The following is a 21,486-nucleotide window of genomic DNA, read 5'->3' as shown; positions in this document are numbered from 1 at the left end:
TCACTGTGAAATCATTGTACAGACACATCATTGATGCTTGCTCGACAATAATTAACGCTTCCCTTGAACGCTGGTCAGAAACTGTCTTTCTCTGGCAATCAGGACAGAACCAATCACCCTTAGGTTCAATCTTCAACTTCATACGTTTGAAGTGAAAACCACTCAAAGGGTTTATTTGGACAATCATCTGAGTCACAGGCAATCATCCGCCCCTGTTTTGCACCAGCACAGATACAATACAGCTCTAAGGTTTTCATCTGATGTATCCAGTTCAATGTCTTGGGTGGTTTGAGATGAAGGGAATTTTTTTCTTTGAGACTGTCTTCTTTGGGCGTGTTGCGTCTTTTCTTGGATGTAGACTTTACTGTCGTTCCGGAAGTGGTTGTGGTTGGATTGTTTGACCTGGTGTTCAGTGAAATTTCTTGCAGGGTTTTCTCTCTGGGGATTTCTTTCCTGATTCCACGTCTGTTCGAGGTGTGCTTGAGTAGACTTGTTGGCTTCAGCATTTACTGAACCTTCTTGAGAGGAAATTCTTGCACTGTAGTATTTTCCAACAAGTTCTGGTAAGACAACTGTGGAAAACAACCTTGATGACCTCTCAACAATATTCTGCCACAGTTCAGGATTGGGTTCGATCCTCTGAACAAAGATGTCCTCAGTTGTCCACATCACAAAGTCACAATAGTCCACATCACATACATAAATTTGCGTTTGAACTTGGAAATAGTATGGGTGATTCTTCTTTAGTTGTAGGCCAGTGGCAGTCTCTTCAAGACATGGAACCTTTCCTCCTCTCACTTTGTCATCTTTCATGCAGAAAGAACACTTGACTTCCAGACATCCTGTCCCGCAGCAATCACAGTCAACCAGCCCATCTGGTGACGCCCCTCAGGTACGGAAACTTAGGGTTGATATGAAGACCACTTGTGTCACATTTAAAATTCTGATGATCAACGGTGATAACCATGTTGTATTTTTGACGAGCTGTCTCCCTCATGAGCACATATCCCCAAAGTGTAGCAGCACTGGTGAACTTAGTTTCTGTCGGATAACAAATACTTCTCAGAAGACTGGATGAAGGGTCCCTCACAGGGAGTCGAACACGCTGCTTTCATCCTTGAAGTTGTTATGCGACCTCGCACGAAAGCGATACCACATAGTTGAATCCGCCTGATCCTTGGTTGCAGATTCAACATTTGCTGCTTCTTCCTCTGATACAAAGTTACGTTCTGACAAAATGTTACTGCAACGGTGTAGGAGGTCTTCTTTTGACATAGTAACACAGCTTGCATCAAAAGTTCTGTCAACACAAGGGGGTACTGAGTCTGTAGGCTTCTTGGTGTGTACGGCTTACTGTATGTCCTGTTAACAGAGAGACAGACTGGCTCCTCATCCTTGGATTGCTTCTAAAAAATGTGTTGAGTCTTGACGTGGAGACTTTACTGTGCATCTTCTTGACAGGTGTCCTACCCGGAATCTCTGTATCAACACCTTGTGCTTGACAAATCTTTTGTCCAGTTGTTTCTTCTCAGGGATTTGGACGAAGTGAAATCAATTTTATGCAGTGAGGCATAATCCACAGATGTCTCTTTGATGGAAGCATCCAGTAAGCTGGGGCTTGGGTGACTGTACTGACTTCCCGCAGTCTTACTGTAGCTTCTAAATAAAACAACACTGAGGCAACATGAGAACAGCTCTCACCAAGTCCGGCTTTACAATTACAGTGAGCCGAGACACAATCCTGTTGTCATCACATATCATCCATGGATGTAAGCTTGGATCCGAAAGGGACTGTGAATGCATAACTCTTGCCTTTATAATTTTTTCGCGACTTCTGAGTTGTCCTGTACTCGTGTACCGAAACTTCCTCACCCAACCGCACACAAAACGATCATAAGCTTCCTAAACTCCTGTAGTTTTGAAAGTCTTGTATGGTGTAATAAGGACTTGGATTAAAGATAAGATAGTTCACGAGGTCCAGATAGCTCACATTCGGAAACAAAGCATGATCCACGCCCACTCACGCTTATCGATCTGATAGGGATCCACATCTCCAATGTCCGCTATTTTTCCAAATACCTTGCATGTGCCTGCTTATCGAGTGTCTCCTTATAATTCTGCATCGTTGATAATCACGAGTAGTCGAATGAGAGAACAATGATGAGAAATGCAGTGAAATGACTTGCGAGTTCTTCGATAAATATAGTCTCTGAACGAGAGTGAAATAGCGACAACCGTTCTAGTAGCGTGCCTACCAAAATGGCCGACGCTAATGCATTGTGGGTAATTTCTATCGAAAGGACGAAGCACTCTATTGGCAGATGCTGCATCGTCTGTTTGTTTGTTGTTTGTTTGGCATGAAGACATTCTATATACATGCCAAGATCAGCCATTTTTAACCTCGCGACATCAGCATACATGACTGGGATCCTGACTTGCGAAGAGCACGAAGAAAACCAGTCATGGCGTTAACGTCACGCGAGGCTATGACGGTCTCGCGAGATTTATGACGTCGCTATGACGACAGTTTCACTATTGATACCGCCATTTTGTCGCTATCACACATTGCCGTCATACTGCCAGTTTTCTTCACCGTTTGCCTCACAGTTCGCTCATCTCCAGATACTATCACCATGGCGTCGTACACTCAAGGTAGTTCGTTATTTCTACTTAAGTTAGTGTTGTCCTTTGCGTTCTGTTATGACGCATTTACTTAATTCAACATGAAGTAGGAAACTGTGGCCGGCTGGTGTCATCAAGGATTACTTTCTGTGAATTGCTAATATGTTTTTCACGTTAACTGAGGCCTTTGAAACTTCCAAACTGTAATAAACGAAACAGGGAAAAACAACGCATTCACGAGTTAACGGTATTTTGGATTCAGCACCTACAGTCTATGAAATGTACTAGTCAATCAGTGTCTAAAGCTGACAATGGTTTCAGATGTGAATGTCAAGTAGTGTGGGATTATCTTCTGATATAGATTTAGGATTCACGGAGTAGCTTTGAAGGGCACTATGTTTGACCAACAAATGCCAGCAGTGCAGCTAAATTCTTAGAGATTCGTTTGTCACCCCAAACTGTTGAGGCCATATCAGTGATGATACTTTACTAGCCTCTTTTAAAATCCCGTTATAACCCAGTTGTTCTGAACTAAACTGGACAAACAATGTTTTCAAACTCAATTCTGTTTCGGACAAACGTAAAATGTTGTCGGATCACATTTTTTCGGACGTCATACGTCTTCTGACGGCCGTGCTAACTCGGGCTGTATGGAGGGGTGTTGCCTCGCAGAGACATTTTGAACTCTTGATTCACTAACTATATATGATGTGATTGCATAGGTTCTACCTAACTGACAACATCATAAGTTTCAATATTTTAATTCACTTCAAACAAGGTTACTTGTGTACAATAACGTTCCATATAAACTGTCACATAGGTCACATTATATTTGGAGTGGCAAACTTTCAATGACCGCTTGCCTTCATAAAAAGCTAGTATTGCTAAATTATGATGGAAAATCCTAATTTAATGACACGTTTTGAAAATGCTAATTTTTTTATTACAACTTACCCATTTTGGTGGTGTCGTCAACAAATGAAGAGTTTGGGTTTAATGAAGACGTTAGTTTTAATACAGTTGGGTCCAGTTTCTTGTATATAGATTTACATAACTTTCATTTCTTCTTTCCGACAGCTCTTGACCTCGTGATCAGGTTCCCTTTGAACTTTGACATCTGGGCCCCTCCTCGCCAAGTGGGTGTCTTAGGGAATCAGTCATTTTGTAAACCTGAAATTGTGTTTTGTATTCATGAATGTATCCACTTTATCTGTTACTAGCATAACTCTCACCAATAATTTGAACACTAATGAGCAGTAATAATCACATATGTTAAATGCTAACATTCTTCTCAAATCATGATTATATTTTTTGCAAATCCATTTAACAACTTTCCTCCTCTTGCTCCACTTCCATCTTCTGTCACTCTCTTCATGTCCTTCTCTCCTTCCCTCTCAGCGTCCTACTGGGAGATACATGACCATCCTTGAGCCCCTATCTGAGCTCCCCGTCCCTCACACCTCCCTCCCTGTCCCTCTCTCTACCCCCGTCCTCCGTGATGCCCCTTACTTCGTCGATATCAACCTCGATGATGACGACACCCCGACCCAGTCCCCAGTTCGAATCTTCCTATCACGTGTGTCTGGATTCTTGAGGAGACTGTTCCGTGTCAAGATGGACGCTTAGACATCTTGCTACATCTTTGATTCTTAAGGAGACTGTTCCTTGTCAATATTGGACGCTTAGAGTGACATCTTGATACTTCTTGGATTCTTAGGGAAATTGTTCTTGCCAAGATGGACGCTCATAGTGACATCTTGCAAACTCTTGGATTCTTGAGGAGACTGTTCCATGTCAACATGGACGCTCATAGTGACATCTTTCACCTTTTGGATTCTTGAGGAGACTGTGTTGTGTCAAGATGGACGCTTATAGTGACATCTTCATACCTGTTGGATTCTTGAGGAGACTGTTCCATGTCAAGATGGACGCTCATAGTGACATCTTTCACCTTTTGGACATTGTGTCATATAATAATTATTTACATTGAAATATTTGGTGACTTTTTGCATTTTTGGACCTTTTCAACACTATTTATACTTTTCGGACCTTTCGGACATTTTGTGGATTTTTACTTGAACATTTTGGCTTTTTTCGGACAAGATTCAATCTCAGTTTTTACTTTAATCTGAACTGATTAAAAGTATCTTAATTTCCTAGCCGTTTGTGTTTTCTTTTGTTACATAGCACACGACATCTGTTTATTGTCAGCCATCGTCACACCAGGTGCAGAAATACCATACCCCATGATGTATGGTTCATTTAGTCCCGGACGAGTGAGTGAGTGAGTGTTGTGTAACCACACTGAATTTATGTTAATGTTGTGCAGCAGTGTTCCAGCTTTCTGTCAGTAAATACTTGAGTCTGAAGCAGTAGTTGACTGCATCAACAACGACAAGTGACGTCAGAACATGTCTGCCCAACGGTTTCGAGTGGGGTGCGTCATGGGGTTTCCTGTTGTTTTTTCCACGCCATTTTATTTTTACTGAGTTAGCTGTTCTCGAGACCAGTTTTATCAAACTTTCCACACATAACATACAAAATCTCTATTTCACTTTCATGCACTACCTCATTAATGTGTCAGTAGTTTTGTCCATGTCAGGTAATTCTTTTGCCCTGCGTCTAAATGCAGTAATAATGGCGCATGTCCATAATAATTCCACAGTTTGTTTAGAGAGATCATCCGTGTCACCTGATAGTGAATCTTAAACACCTGCATTGGATGTAATCTCAATGGTATAATGAACTTTGCTCTTCTTTGAGATTTCTAACAATGATTTCTCCTTCTGACCACAGGTAGAAGATAAGTGTCGCCCGTCTCTTAACAGATCACTGAACATCCGTAGTCAAAGAGAATCTCTCCAGCTGATGTGTATCGCGTCTGTTATAAACATGTAACAGTGAAACATTGTAATAAACTTATAAAGCCGAACTTGAGTGTTATTCATATATAGTTCACTTCAAAATATGTGGTGTAGTCTTAATGTGCATGAGTGAGTGATTTGGATCTAAGCCGCTTTCGACACCGGCTTGAGTGTTAGCGTTAGTCATCATTGTGTGAAAGTGATAAACTGATGCAGTAATTGACACGGGTATGGTACTGGTTTGGTTAACCCAACACTCAGCAATATTCCAGTTATATGGCGGCTGTCTGTACATAAGTCTGGACCAGACAATCCAGTGATCAACAGCATGAGCATCGATGTACACAACTGGGATACGATGACACGTGTCAACTAAGTCAGCGAGCCTGACCACCCGATCCTGTTAGTCGCCTCTTACCATAAGCATGGGTTACTGAAGATCAATTCTAACCCGGATCTCCACTCGAGGCAAATCTGGGATTTCGGCACAAGACAACTGAACGCGTTGTATCCTTGGTTGGTGTCTTAAACACCAGTGGAAGGAAGGTGCTCAACAATCGTTTCGAACCCTTCCTACTCAACTCAATTGACCTGTTCAGAAATTAGACAGACGGGTCTTGTGATGGCCCCCGAAACAAAGCTCTAGAGGCAAATAGGGCCAGGGTATACTCTCATAGAAATAGATACTTATATATACCCGTTTTCACCTACACTCACAAGATTAAATTTAAAGGCGTTCCTGAACTAGAAAATGCACACACGCACAAATTCTAACCCAATGTATTTTCTTCTGAACATATCTATGCTGCGAGTGGACCATGGTTGATGTAGACACTGGGGACAAGGTATTGGGAGACATGTCACCCGTCCTGGCTGTAGGCAGACACAATGGCGATCAGGGAAGACCCACAACCAAAGTGGAGGGAAATAACATAGAATGAAGATACGAGAAAATAGTAATGAAAATAGATAGAGTAATCGTTTGGGGTGACTCGGTGATGGTGTTGGTGGGATCACTTTGACTGGAAGAACACCATGACATGTTATACACAGACATGTCACTGTGTATACTACCGTGACCAAATGCTGGAAGCTCGCGCGGTGCCGACGTCACACAGGTCTCGTATTATCACTGAGTATCTCCAACAGGAGAACATGACCACCTTAAAAAGATGGCCACCACAAGGTCCAGACACCCGTCGAATATGTTCGGGATATTCTTGGAACACGACGTCACTGTCGACAACCACTGACCAATATGAACGAAGTTGGCACTACTCTGTAGAAAGAATGGGATGGGAGGAACCAACATTGGACGTTTGAGTAGGGTTATGTCTCGTTGAATCCGGGATTGTCTTGAGAATGGAGACGGATTCACACGATACTAATGAGTTTGTCTTTTCAGGTAAATGACACGAGGGGCAGTTACTGCAGGGTGCTTTGGTCAATCATCTAACAAAATCTGTTGTCATCTGATGTTTAACGACTAATGCTAATCTCAGTCAAGATGTCCCGCTGACACTATTTATCTCTTTAAGGTATTAAATATCAGTAGTTTCGTTGACTACCCCCTACTTTTTTAAATGGTATAGGTGAACAAATAAAAAAAGCACACTGATTGGTGTGTCGTGATGTTAGTCTTGCTTTATTATTTTGTTTTTATTTGCATATCGATTTCTTATAATGAATATTTTACGAAATCACTTTGTCTCTCCGTTTGTATTGAAAATACGTTTTAAAAGGATTATCCATACATAGGTGTATTCTTGTCAAAATTTGAAAACGATAAACTGACGTTCATTCACAAAGGAAGCTAACCTCCATTCGCTTTGTACGACATTAGTTTGTCTTTGGGTGATTCTAAGTGGTTCGAGTGAGTGAGTGAGTTTTGTTTATCGCCGCTTTCAACATGACTTCAGTATGTCACAGCGTGTCATCTGGACACTGGGTACAATGTGTGAAGCCCATTTCTGGTGTCCCCCGCCATGATGTTGCTGGAATATTGCTAAAAGCGGCGTAAAACCAAACTCAGTCAGTCAGTCATCTGGACACGGGTCAAATATCATCGCCAGAATGGAACAGTTGAGATAGGCGCCTCTGTATAATTCGTCCTCTAAGAGGAGGTGGGGGTAACCTAGTGGTTAAAGCATTCGCCCATCGCGCCGAAGACCTGGGTTCGTTTCCCCACATGGGGTACAATGTGTGCCGCCCATTTCTGGTGTTCCCCCGTCGTGATATTGCTGGAATATTGCTAAAACTAAAAGCGGCATAAAACCCAACTCGCCCACCCACTCTTAAAATTTCCTGTGTCAGGCCCCTGAAGCGCCTTAAAATCTGTTAAATTAGTCAAACAGATTGCAGTTAACGCCGCTCTCCCGATGTTCCAGCTTTATAACGGCGGTATGTAAATAATTGAATCGAACGAGAAATCCAGCGATCGACAACATAAGGATCGTGTCATCCCATTCCGACAGTCGCCTCCTACGACAAAGCGAGGGAGCAAAATATATACTTAACTGTTTGACATAAGGTAAAATACACTACCCTCAGTAACTATTTATGCAAAGGTACAAAAACATAATTCCAGAATGTAAAAACCCAGAGTGCCTTTAAAGAGAGCGAGTTTAGTGGTGATGTGACCATAACTCCCATGCCTTATTATTGACTAAAGTCGTAGTCGGTTGTTTGTGTGAGTGAGTAAGATTTTACGCCACTTTTCGGGAGACGCCTATTACGTTTTGAACCAAGTCATTTCCCCTTGACTGTTAATAGATAGCATGTTATACGAGGGTTGAGTGTTTTAACTAACAGACTAAAGTGACTGTTTCAAATCGAATTGGTGTGGTACAAACACGTTTACAATCATATTTAGAGTAGTGAGTGAGTGAGTTAAATTTAACATCATATCGGTATTTTGAGTAGTGACTATTTGCAGCTGGACACTGATGCTGCATCGTCTGTTTGTTTGTTGTTTGTTTGGCATGAAGACATTCTATATACAAGCCATGATCAGCCATTTTTAACCTCGCGACATCAGGAAACACGGCTGGGATCCTGACTTGCGAAGAGCACGAAGAAAACCAGTCATAGCGTTAACGTCACGCGAGGCTATGACGATCTCGCGAGATTTATGACGTCGCTATGACGACAGTTTCACTATTGATACCGCCATTTTGTCGCTATCACACATTGCCGTCACACTGCCAGTTTTCTTCACCGTTTGCTTCACAGTTCGCTCATCTCCAGATACTATCAGCATGACTTCGTACACTCAAGGTAGTTCGTTATTTCTACTTATGTTATTCTTGCCGTTTTGCTTTGTTATGACTTATTTACTTAATTCAACATCAAGTAGGAAACTGTGGCCGGCTGGTGTCATCAAGGATGACTATTTGTGAATTGCTATTTGTTAATATGTTTTTTACGTTAACTGAGGCCTTTTAAGCTTCCAAACGAAACAGGGAAAAACAACGCTTCCACGAGTTAAGTATATTGGATTTAGCACCTACACCCTGTGAGATTTACAAGTCAATCAGTGTCTAAAGCTGACAATGGTTTCAAATATGAATGTCAAGTAGTCTGGGATTATCCCTTCTGATATAGATTTAGGGTCACAGAGTAGCTTTGAAGCTAAGGCCACTATGTTTGACCAACAAATGCCTGCAGTGCAGCTAAATTCTTAGAGATTCGTTTGTCACCCCAAACTGTTGAGGCCATATCTATGATGATACTTTACTAGCCCCTTTTAAAATCCCGTTATAACCCAGTTGTTCTGATCTAAACTGGACAAACAAGGTTTTCAAACCCAATTCTTCTTCCGACAAACATATAATGTTGTCGGATCACCGGTTTTCGGACGTCATGCGTCTTCTGACGGCCGTTCTAACTCGGGCTGTATAGAGGGGTGTTGCCTCGCAGATACATTTTGAACTCTTGAAAGATGGCTTGTGTCAATGATAAAAGTTTGTGGCATGTTTTACAATTGTTTATGTGATAACCGAGACAACAAAACATGTTCGTAGGTGTCCGAAAACCCATAGCACAACGATAAGTAAGGCGTCTATGTACACAACTGGTGCTTATTGAGGTTCCCTAGAACTTAACCAACATTAACTAACCCACTACCATACGAATTCTATTTTTTTTCAGAGTTGAATTGATAAACTGTTTTCAGAAAAAGCACACAGTTGTTGATTACAATGGTTCCATTATACTGTTCCAAAATACTATTTTATTGAAATATCGTGTGGCTAGTTCTAACCTACTCCCGAAAATCTCCTTACATACGATGAGGAGCAGATTCACTAACTATATATGATGTGATTGCATAGGTTCTACCTAACTGACAACATCATAAGTTTCAATATTTTAATTCAAACAATTTAACAGGTTACTTGTGTACAATAACGTTCCATATAAACTGTCACATAAGTGACATTACATTTGGAGTGGCAAACTTCCAATGACAGCTTGCCTTTAGTTAGTATTGCTAAATTATGGTGTAAAATCCTAATTTAATGACACGTTTCGAAAATGCTAAATTTTTTTATTACAACTTACCCATTTTGGTGGTGTCGTCAAAACTAATGAAGAGTTTGGGTTTTATGAAGACGTTAGTTTTAATACAGTTGGGTCCAGGTATTTGTATATAGATTTACATAACTTTCATTCCTTCTTCCGACAGCTCTTGACCTCGTGATCAGGTTCCCCTTGAACTTTGACATCTGGGCCCCTCCTCGCCAAGTGGGTGTCTTAGGGAATCAGTTATTTTGTAAAACTGAAATTGTGTGTTTTGTATTCATGAATGTATCCACTTTATCTGTTACTACCATAACTCTCACCAATAATTTGAACACTAATGAGCAGTAATAATCACATATGTTAAATGCTAACATTCTTCTCAAATCATGATTATATTTTTAGCAAATCCATCTAACAACTTTCCTCCTCTTGTTCCACTTCCATCTTCTGTCACTCTCTTCATGTCCTTCTCTCCCTCCCTCTCAGCGTCCTACTGGGAGATACATGACCATCCTTGAGCCCCTATCTGAGCTGCCCGTCCCTCCCACCTCCCTCCCTGCCCCTCTCTCTACACCCCTTCCTCCGTGATGCCCCTCACTTCGTCGATATCAACCTCGATGATGACGACACCCCGACCCAGTCCCCAGTTCGAGTCTTCCTGTCACGCGTGTCTGGATTCTTGAGGAGAGTGTTCCGTGTCAAGATGGATGCTTAGAGTGACATCTTGCTACCAATTAGATTCTAAAGGAGATTGTTCCGTGTCAAGATGGACGCTTAGAATGACATCTTGCTACTTCTTTGTTTCTCAAAGAAATTATTCTGTGTCAAGATGGACGCTCATAGTGACATCTTGCAAACTCTTGGATTCTTGAGGAGACTGTTCTGTGTCAAGATGGACGCTTACAGTGACATCTTGATACCTGTTGGATTCTTGAGGAGACTGTTCCATGTCAAGATGGACGCTCATAGTGACATCTTTCACCTTTTGGACATTGTGTCATATATTAATTATTTACATCGAATCATAGACTGTTTGCATTTTTGGACCTTTTGAAAACTATTTAAACTTTTCGGACTTTTCGGACATTTTGCGGGTTTGGCTTTTTTTTAGAAATGTAGAGTGTATGTGTTATACTTTGAAAAAACGTTTAGTTTTTACTTGAACATTTTGGCTTTTTCAGACAAAATTCAACCCCAGTTTTTACTTTAATCTGTACTGATTAAAAGTATCTTAATTTCCTAGCCGTTTGTGTTTTCTTTTGTTACATAGCACACGACATCTGTTTATTGTCAGTCATCTTGAACTCCAGGTGCAGAAATACCATACCTCATCATACATGGTTCATTTAGTCGTGGGCGAGTTAGTGAGTGAGTGAGTGAGTGTTGTGTAACCACACTGAATTTATGTTAATGTTGTGCAGCTGTGTTCCAGCTTTCTGTCAGTAAATACTTGAGTCTGGACCAGTAGTTGACTGCATCAACAACGACAAATTACGTCAGATCATGTCTGCCCAACGGTTTCGAGTGGGGTGTGTCATGGGGTTTCCTTTTGCTCTTTCCACGCCATTTCAATTTGACTGAGTTAGCTGTTCTCGAGACCAGTTTTATCAAACTTTCCACACATAACATACAAAATCTCTATTTCACTTTCATGCACCACCTCATTAATGTGTCAGTAGTTTTGTCCTTGTCAGGTAATTCTTTTGCCCTGCGTCTAAAGTATGTTTAACTGACATCATGCAGTAACAATGGCGCATGTCCATAATAATTCCACAGTTTGTTTAGAGAGATCATCCGTGTCACCTGATAGTGAATCTTAAACACATGCATTGGATATAATCTGAATGGTATAATGAACTTTGCTCTTCTTTGAGATTTCTAACCATGATTTTTCCTTCTGTCCACAGGTAGAAGATAAGTGTCGCCCGTCTCGTAACAGATCACCGAACATCCGTAGTCCAAGAGTATCTCTCAAGTTGATGTGTATCGCGCCTGTTATAAACATGTAACAGTGAAACATTGTAATAAACTTATAAAGCCGAACTTGAGTGTTATTCATATATAGTTCACTTCAAAATATGTGGTGTAGTCTTAATGTGCATGAGTGAGTGATTTGGATCTAAGACGCTTTCGACACCGGCTTGAGTGTTAGCGTTAGTCATCATTGTGTGAAAATGATAAACTGATGCAGTAATTGACACGGGTATGGTACTGGTTTGGTTAACCCAACACTCAGCAATATTCCAGTTATATGGCGGCTGTCTGAACATAAGTCTGGACCAGACAATCCAGTGATCAACAGCATGAGCATCGATGTACACAACTGGGATACGATGACACGTGTCAACTAAGTCAGCGAGCCTGACCACCCGATCCCGTTAGTCGCCTCTTACGATAAGCATGGGTTACTGAAGATCAATTCTAACCCGGATCTCCACTCGAGGCAAATCTGGGATTTCGGCACAAGACAACTGAACGCGTTGTATCCTGGGTTTGTGTCTTAAACACCAGTGGAAGGAAGGTGCTCAACAATCATTTCGAACCCTTCCTACTCAACTCGATTGACCTGTTCGGAAATTAGACAGACGGGTCTTGTGATGGCTCCCGAAACAAGGCTCTAGAGGCAAATAGGGCCAGGGTATACTCTCATAGACATAGATACATATATATACACTTGTTTTCACCTACACTCACAAGATTGAATTTAAAGGCGCGGTCCTGAACTAGAAAACGCACACAAATTCTAACCCATTGTATATTTCTACTGAACATATCTATGCTGCTTGTGGATCATTGGTGATGTTGACACTGGGGACAAGGTATTGGGAGACATGTCACCCGTCCTGGCTGTAAGCAGACACAAGGGCGATCAGGGATGACCCTCAACCAAAGTAGAGGGAAATAACATAGAATGAAGATACGAGAAAAGAGTAATGAAAATAGATAGTGTAATCGTTTGGGGTGACTCGGTGATGGTGTGGGTGGGATCACTTTGACTGGCAGAACACCATGACATGTTATACACGGACGTGTCACTGTGTATACTACCGTGACCAAATGCTGGAAGCTCGCGCGGTGCCGACGTCACACAGGTCTCGTATTATCACTGAGTATCTCCAACAGGAGAACATAACCTCCTTTAAAAAGATGGCCAGCACTAGACTTGTCACCCGTCGAACATGTTCGGGATATTCTTGGACGGCGCGTACGTCACTGTCGACAACAACTGACCAATATGAACGATTGTCTTGATAATGGAGACGAATTCACACGATACTAATGAGTTTGTCTTTTCAGGTAAGTGACACGAGGGAGAGTTACTGCAGGGTGCTTTGGTCAATCATCTAACAAAATCTATTGTCATCTGATGTTTAACGACTAATGTTAATCTCAGTCAAGATGTCCCTCTGACACCATTTATCTCTTTAAGGTATTAAATATCAGTAGTTTCGTTGACTACCCCCTACTTTTTTAAATGGTATAGGTGAACAAATAAAAAGAGGACACCTATTGTTGTATTAAGTCTTGCTTAATAATATTTTTTTATTGAATATCGATTTCTTATACTGAATATTTTACACTTTGTCTCTCCGTTCGTATTGAAAATATTTTTAAAAAGGTTTATCCATATCTTGGTGTATTCTTGTCAAAATTTGAAAACGATAAACTGACGTTCATTCACAAAGGGAGCTAACCTCCATTCGCTTTGTAAAAAATTCGTTTGTCTTTGGGTGATTCTAAGTGGTTCGAATGAGTGAGTGAGTGAGTTTTGTTTAACACCGCTTTCAACATGACTTCAGTATATCATAGCGTGTCAGCTGGACACAGATCAAATGTCATCGCCAGAATGGAACAGTTATGGAGTTAAGCGCCTGTATAATAATTCCTTCTTTACACTTGTTTCGTCAGGCAGTTGAAGCGGCAAGCGCCTGTAAAATCTGTAAAATTAGTCAAACAGATTGCAGTTAACGCCGCTCTCCCGATTTTCCAGCTTTATAACGGCGGTCTGCAAATATTTGAATAGAACGAGAAATCCAGCGATTGACAACAAATGGGCATCGAGTCAGCCTGGTCATCCGATTCCGTCAGTCGCCTCCTACGACAAAGCGAGGGAGCAAAATATATTTAACTGTGTTTCCGGTGAGTTTCGAATTTACCAGTCCATGGGACTGGTAAGCCTCAAATATACCAGTCCCTTATTATTTTCACCAGTCCACTTCTTTTCCATGTTAAATAAAGATAACAACAAGAATGTGTGTGTGTGTTTGTGTTTCATTTTTAACTCTTTCAACACCAGTCAACCAGAGGCATTTACTGCCATGACACAGAGTTCCCAGAGACCCTGAGGTCATAGATGAAGCCTATGATTATGAAGGAAATTATAAGCTTGTAAAACGTTATTGCTACTACATCCCATACACCATTTAAAAGATCTAATCCTACTGTTGATAAATATGAAGTTTATTTTTATAATATTATTCAAATAATACAACTACAACTTGTATAAATGTATTTTTGAATGAAAATGCAAGCTTACATTTATAACGTCCAGATAAACCACGAAAAAAGCAAAAACTATGGCGATTTTTCTCCATTTGTGACATGTGATAACATGTCCGTGCCTTTTTCTTTTATATTTTCATTTTTACGTCATCAGAAAATGATTATAAAAAGATTTCTTAAATAATATGTATGGTCGCCTATTTCCCGATATCTGTGGCTTTCCGCTCGGTAACATGACATAACAACGGAAAATACCTCCGTTTTCGAAGCTTCGTATGCATAACATGCGACGTGAATCGTTTGATGTCGGGCATCGTTCGAAAGCTCTCATGGCTCTGAACATCAACAATATCACTGTACCCTTGCCAAGAGTATTTTCACAGTTGTAAGAAGCGATTTTATTGGATAAAGATTGGTTTCTAATGACGCTTTTTCGCCACAGTCTGCTATAAGGGTCGTGGTTGGTCAAAATCGGACAAGTGACCTAAGGCAGCCAATCATATTACAGTAATGGATACCGTCCTCGTAAACGAAAACCTTCAGATTTAGACAAAAGTTTTGGGTAAAATAATGCTATTCTGAACATATTAAGCAAGAAATCGCTACCTGTACGTAAATTATGGAACTTATTGGACGTATCGTGCTAGGTTATGACCTGTGACAAAAATGCTTCATGTATATATTTTCGCATTAAACATCGTGTCCGAGCGTGAAGATTGAGGCGGCGAGAGCCGAGATGTCACTCGTCAGTGACTTGACTTACATTACATGATCGCACAAAAAGATGGAAATAGTAATTTTATATGTACGTTTGACAACTTTTATGAATGTTGTTGTTGATTTTATTCATTAGTTTATTCAATTTATTTAATGAATTCCTCGAAACATCGTTACTTTGCTCTTTGACAATGTTATTGTAGACCCGCTGCCGAAGCATGTGTCCGAGAATCGTTGTTTTCAAGAACATTGCGAAAAATAGTTTATAATTTTAATTCTGATGATAATATATGATAAATTGAAATTTAATAAGTGTTTTCAGACATTGTGAAATGTGATAGATTTGATATATGAATCAAAAGTCAGGTAGGTTCCTAAAATTATGTCTCATTTTGACGTGACTACTGCCTGGCCGATTTATCGGCCTCCGGTATCTGGGGACTCATAACGTTGTGGCCGATTATTCGGCCTGCGGTGTTGAATGGGTTAATATGTCCATTCCCCATCGTAAAGTTGTCTTACTATTGGCCCCGATAGAGTATTGAAATCTGATGCATTATAACCTCACGCCAAAATGCCTCTCATCTGGATCGAGGCTAAGCGAGACGTCCAGCCAATGACAATAATCGCTTGGGACTGTTACTAAAAATAGACACGGAATTCCTTACACGTATCGCATATGGTGCAGATCGAATTTACATGGAAGTTTCCTTTATCTAACAGTTGCTGGTAATTTGTATTGCCAATTTGGAGGAAATGATTTAACCGGGTGTATTTATTGCCGGTCCCCAGGACTTGTTTGCCATAAATATGCCGGTCCTTTGATTTTTTTACCGGTAAAATACCGGCATATGCCGCTGCTGTCATCAAGGATGACTATTTGTGAATTACTTATATGTTTTTCACGTTTACTGAGGCCTTTCAAACTTCCAAACTGTTAACAGTTAGGGTTAGGGTAAGGGTTAGCGTTAGGGTTAGGGTAAGGTTTAGGGTTAGCGTTAGGGTTAGGGTGACGTGACACTAAACAATATGGCTGGTAGGTATCCGGTATTCTGTAAGTGTACCAATCAGTGTCTAAAGCTGACAATGGTTTCAGATATGAATGCCAAATAGTCTTGGATAACCTTCTGATATAGATTTAGGATTCACGGAGTAGCTTTGAAGGCCACTATGTTTGACCAACAAATGCCAGCAGTGCAGCTAAATTGTTAGAGATTCGTTAGTCACTCCAAACTGTTGAGGCCATATCAATGATGATACTTTACTAGCCCCTTTTAAAATCCCGTTATAACCCAGTTGTTCTGATCTAAACTGGACAAACAAGGTTTTCAAACACAATGCTTCTTCCGACAAACATATAATGTTGTCGGATCACAGGTTTTCGGACGTCATGCGTCTTTTGACGGCCGCGCTAACTCGGGCTGCATGTAGGGGTGTTGCCTCGCACAGACATTTTGGACTCTTGAAAGATGACTTGTGTCAATGATAAAAGTGATCTTTTATAAGTTTGTGGCATGTTTTACAATTGTGTATGCGATAACCGAGACAACAAAGCATGTTCTTAGGTGTCCGAAAACCTATTGCACAACGATAAGTAAGGCGTTTATGTAGGCTACACAACTTGGGCTTATTGAGGTTTCCTAGTACTTAACCAACATTAACTAACCCACTACCATACGAATTCTAATTTTTTTCACAGTTGAAGTGATAAATTGTTTTCAGAAAAAGCACAAAGTTGGTGATTACAAAGGTTCCATTATACTGTTCCCAAATTTATTGAAATATAGTTTGAAGTGGCGGCCTACCTTTAGAATACAGCACCACAAACTTTAAAAATACGTCATAATACCCTTTTACGTAATGTAATGTGATTTTCTTCGAAAGCACGATCTCGAAACAATGCCCTATGACGCCTGCATGGCAACACGGTTGTCTGGGTCAGCGAGTGCGTATAAGCTCCGCTCACTGGTGTTTCATCTCTACGAGCTATGTCATTGCATAAGCCCAACGATGTTGAGAGTTTCCATTAGTTGTATACCGGCGGATGCGCAATATTTTGCAAGCACCAGTTTGAAATATTTTTCTTTTTCCACTAATACGCTCATATTTATTTGTATTACGGGCTGCTGAGGTGTTATGTGTTGTGTATTTTGTATTTTGTAATTTTTTAAATTTACATATATATTTTTGTCATTCAGTAAGTTGCACCATTACCTAGAAAAGTGTTTTATTAGTATTTTTTATTTCGAAGCGGTAATAATGCCTTACACTAGACACGTCAGTCGTGTTTGTGCCGGTTCTGTCAATGCATTCTATTTGATAGGATTAATTCAAGGGATTGGGGCTAGGGCTAGGGCTAGGGCTGAGGCTAGGGCTAGGAGTTAGGGTTAGGGTTAGGGTTAGGGCTTAGGGTTTAGGGTTTAGGGTTGGGGTTGGGGACCTAATGCAATATAGTAGGTACATGTCCACTCAGTGGTTCGGTCAATGCATTCTTTATTAGGATTATTTCAAGGGGTTAGGGTTAGGGTTAGGGTTAGGGCTGAGGGTTTAGGGTTTAGGGTTAGGGACCTAATCCAATATAGTAGGTACATGTCCGTAATACGTGAGTACCATTTGTTGTTTTTCCTTTTTGCATTTTAATACTTTTTCACACAAAACGGAAACCAAAACGTCGAAAGTACATTATGAAATGGGTTAATGTAGAAATTTTGGGCTAATGGAAATTGGCCTGGAATTTGCACTGACCTCTTTCACACGCAACATATAATTTTTGTGAAGTAATGATTCGAAGGCTAACTCACCCTCGTGCCGTCACTACACATGCTCATGTCTCCCTCGTTCCTTAGTGCGAAGTGGCTAGTTCTAACCTATTCCGATATCAGTCATTTTTCCACAGAACATGAGGTTTACACCCAGAATTAGTGACTATTGATGTTCCATTATAGAACCAAAATTCACTAACATATGGCTTCAACTACCTAGTTACTACTTTTACACTGACTTTCCTTTAGTAATGATTTAGTAATGACCCAGCATTGGTGATTATTGAGGTTCCAATTACTAGTACATGTACATGTATATGAACCAAAATTCACTAACATTTGATCAGGAGCAGATTCACTAACTATATATGATGTGATTGCATAGGTTCTACCTAACTGACATCATAAGTTTCAATATTATAATTCACTTCAAACATTTTATCAGGTTACTTGTGTACAATAATGTGCCATATAAACTGTCACATTATATTTGGAGCGAGCAAACTTTCAATAACAGCTTGCCTTCATAAAAAGTTAGTATTGCTAAATTATGGTGGAAAATCCTAATTTAATGACACGTTTTGAAAATGCTAACTTTTTTTAAAACAACTTAACCATTTTGGTGGTGTCATCAACTAATGAAGAGTTTGGGTTTAATGAAGACGTTAGTTTTAATACAGTTGGGTCCAGGTTCTTGTATTTATACTTGCATAACTTTCATTCCTTCTTTCCGACAGCTCTTGACCTCGTGATCAGGTTCCCTTTGAACTTTGACATCTGGGCCCCTCCTCGCCAAGTGGGTGTCTTAGGGAATCTGTTATTATTTTGTAAACCTGAAATTGTGTGTTTTGTATTCATGAATGTATACACTTTATCTGTTACTAGCATAACTCTCACTAATAATTTGAACACTAATGAGCAGTAATAATCACATATGTAAAACGCTAACATTCTTCTCAAATCATGAGTATATGTTTAGCAAATCCATCTAACAACTTTCCTCCTCTTGTTCCACTTCCACCTTCTGTCACTCTCTTCATGTCCTTCTCTCCCTCCCTCTCAGCGTCCTACTGGGAGATACATGACCATCCTTGAACCCCTATCTGAGCTGTCCGTCCCTCCCACCTCCCTCCCTACCCCTGTCTCTACCCCCGTCCTCCGTGATGCCCCTCACTTCGTCGATATCAACCTCGATGATGACGACACCCTGACCCAGTCCCCAGTTCGAGTCTTCCTGTCACGTGTGTCTGGATTCTTGAGGAGAGTGTTCCGTGTCAAGATGGATGCTTAGAGTGACATCTTGCTACCAATTAGATTCTAAAGGAGATTGTTCCGTGTCAAGATGGACGCTTAGAGTGACATCTTCATACCTGTTGGATCTTGCTACATCTTTGATTCTTAAAGAAATTATTCTGTGTCAAGATGGACGCTCATAGTGACATCTTGCAAACTCTTGGATTCTTGAGGAGACTGTTCTGTGTCAAGATGGACGGTCATAGTGACATCTTTCACCTTTTGGATATTGTGTCATATATTTATTATTTACATTTCGAATCATAAATACAAAATGTTTGGAGACTTTTTGCATTTTTGGCCCTTTTGAACACTATTTATACTTTTCGGACCTTTCGGACATTTTGTGGGTTTGGCTTTTTTAAGAAATGTAGAGTGTATGTGTTATACTTTGAAAAAACGTGTAGTTTTTACTTGAACATTTTGGCTTTTTCAGACAAGATTCAACCTCAGTTTTTACTTTAATCTGTACTGATTAAAAGTATCTTAATTTCCTAGCCGTTTGTGTTATCTTTTGTTACATAGCACACGACATCTCTTTATTGAACACCAGGTGCAGAAATACCAAACCTCATCATAGATGGTTCATTTAGTCATGGGCGAGTTAGTGAGTGAGTTTTGTGTAACCACACTGAATTTATGTTAATGTTGTGCAGGAGTGTTCCATCTATCTGTCAGTAAATACTTGAGTCTGGACCAGTGGTTGACTGCATCAACAACGACAAGTGACGTCAGATCATGTCTGCCCAACGGTTTCGAGTGGGATGTGTCATGGGGTTCCCTGTTGTTCTTTCCACGCCATTCTATTTTTACTGAGTTAGCTGTTCTCGAGACCAGTTTTATCAAACTTTCCACACATAACATACACAATCTCTATTTCACTTTCATGCACCACCTCATTAATGTGTCAGTAGTTTTGTCCATGTCAGGTAATTCTTTTGCCCTGCGTCTAAAGTATGTTTAACTGACATCATGCAGTAACAATGGCGCATGTCCATAATAATTCCACAGTTTGTTTAGAGAGATCATCCGTGTCACCTGATAGTGAATCTTAAACACATGCATTGGATATAATCTGAATGGTATAATGAACTTTGCTCTTCTTTGAGATTTCTAACAATGATTTTTCCTTCTGTCCACAGGTAGAAGATAAGTGTCGCCCGTCTCGTAACAGATCACCGAACCATAGTCAAAGAGAATCTCTCCAGTTGATGTGTCGCGTCTGTTATAAACATGTAACAGTGAAACATTGTAATAAACTTATAAAGCCAAACTTGAGTGTTATTCATATATAGTTCACTTCAAAATACGTGGTGTAGTATTAATGTGCATGAGTGAGTGATTTGGATCTAAGCCGGATGTAACGTTAGTCATCATTGTGTGAAAGTGATAAACTGATGCAGTAATTGACACGGGTATGGTACTGGTTTGGTTGACCCCACACTCAGCAATACTCCAGTTATATGGCGGCTGTCTGTACATAAGTCTGGACCAGACAATCCAGTGATCAACAGCATGAGCATCGATGTACACAATTGGGATACGATGACTTGTGTCAACCAAGTCAGCGAGCCTGACCATCCGATCCCGTTAGTCGCCTCTTACGACAAGCATGGGTTACTGAAGATCAATTCTAACCCGGATCTCCACTCGAGGCAAATCTGGGATTTCGGGACCAGACATCTGAACACGTTGTCTCCTTGGTTGCTGTCTTAAACACCAGTGGAAGGTCTGACTGAGTTTAGTTTTACGCCGCTTTTAGCAATATTCCAGCAATATCACGGCGGGGGACACCAGAAATGGGCTTAACACATTGTGCCCATGTGGGGAATCGAACCCGGGTCTTCGGCGTGACGAGCCAACGCTTTAACCACTAGGCTACCCCACCGCCCCTCCAGTGGAAGGAAGGTGCTCAACAATCGTTTCGAACCCTTCCTACTCAACTCGACTGACCTGTTCAGAAATTAGACAGACGGGTCTTGTGATGGCTCCCGAAACAAAGCTCTAGAGTGAGTGAGTGAGTTTAGTTTTACGCCGCACTCAGCAATATTCCAGCTATATGGCGGCGGATGCATGAGCATCGACCTGCGCAATTGGGAACCGATGACATGTGTCAACCAAGTCAGCGAGCCTGACCACCCGATCCCGTTAGTCGCCTCTTACGACAAGCATAGTCGCCTTTTGTGGCAAGCATGGGTTGCTGA

The 21,486-nt window shown here is 40.7% G+C and overlaps 1 protein-coding gene across 6 annotated transcripts; it reads left to right on the top strand.

Annotated features, from left to right (window-relative positions):
- The first annotated feature begins 2,517 nt into the window (after window positions 1-2,517).
- On the top strand, window positions 2,518-20,497 carry LOC124289926. 6 transcript variants are annotated; one of them, XR_006901793.1, is made up of 3 exons: window positions 2,518-2,652; window positions 3,700-3,758; window positions 11,915-12,050. XR_006901793.1 is itself a non-coding variant. In XM_046726598.1 (3 exons), the coding sequence occupies exons 1-3, from the start codon at window positions 2,634-2,636 to the stop codon at window positions 4,246-4,248; spliced, it is 306 nt and encodes a 101-aa protein (XP_046582554.1). In that variant the 5' UTR covers window positions 2,518-2,633; the 3' UTR covers window positions 4,249-4,283. The 6 variants fall into 6 exon arrangements, 1 of the variants encoding a protein (XP_046582554.1); XR_006901792.1 differs by lacking the exon at window positions 11,915-12,050 and adding an exon at window positions 5,419-5,443; XM_046726598.1 differs by lacking the exon at window positions 11,915-12,050 and adding an exon at window positions 4,021-4,283.
- Window positions 20,498-21,486: the final 989 nt, after the last annotated feature.

Source organism: Haliotis rubra, unplaced genomic scaffold, assembly GCF_003918875.1.
Source record: "Haliotis rubra isolate DU_JTF1 unplaced genomic scaffold, ASM391887v1 Scf451, whole genome shotgun sequence".
Taxonomy (NCBI): domain Eukaryota; kingdom Metazoa; phylum Mollusca; class Gastropoda; order Lepetellida; family Haliotidae; genus Haliotis; species Haliotis rubra.
Note: the sequence above shows the minus strand (reverse complement) of the source record. Positions and strands in the feature narration are given on the sequence as shown.

Bases quoted from the DNA above. Each gene is read 5' to 3' on its own strand.
- LOC124289926 (XM_046726598.1), top strand. The intron at 3,759-4,020 runs GTGGGTGTCTTA...CTTCCCTCTCAG, and splicing joins TCTGGGCCCCTCCTCGCCAA to CGTCCTACTGGGAGATACAT.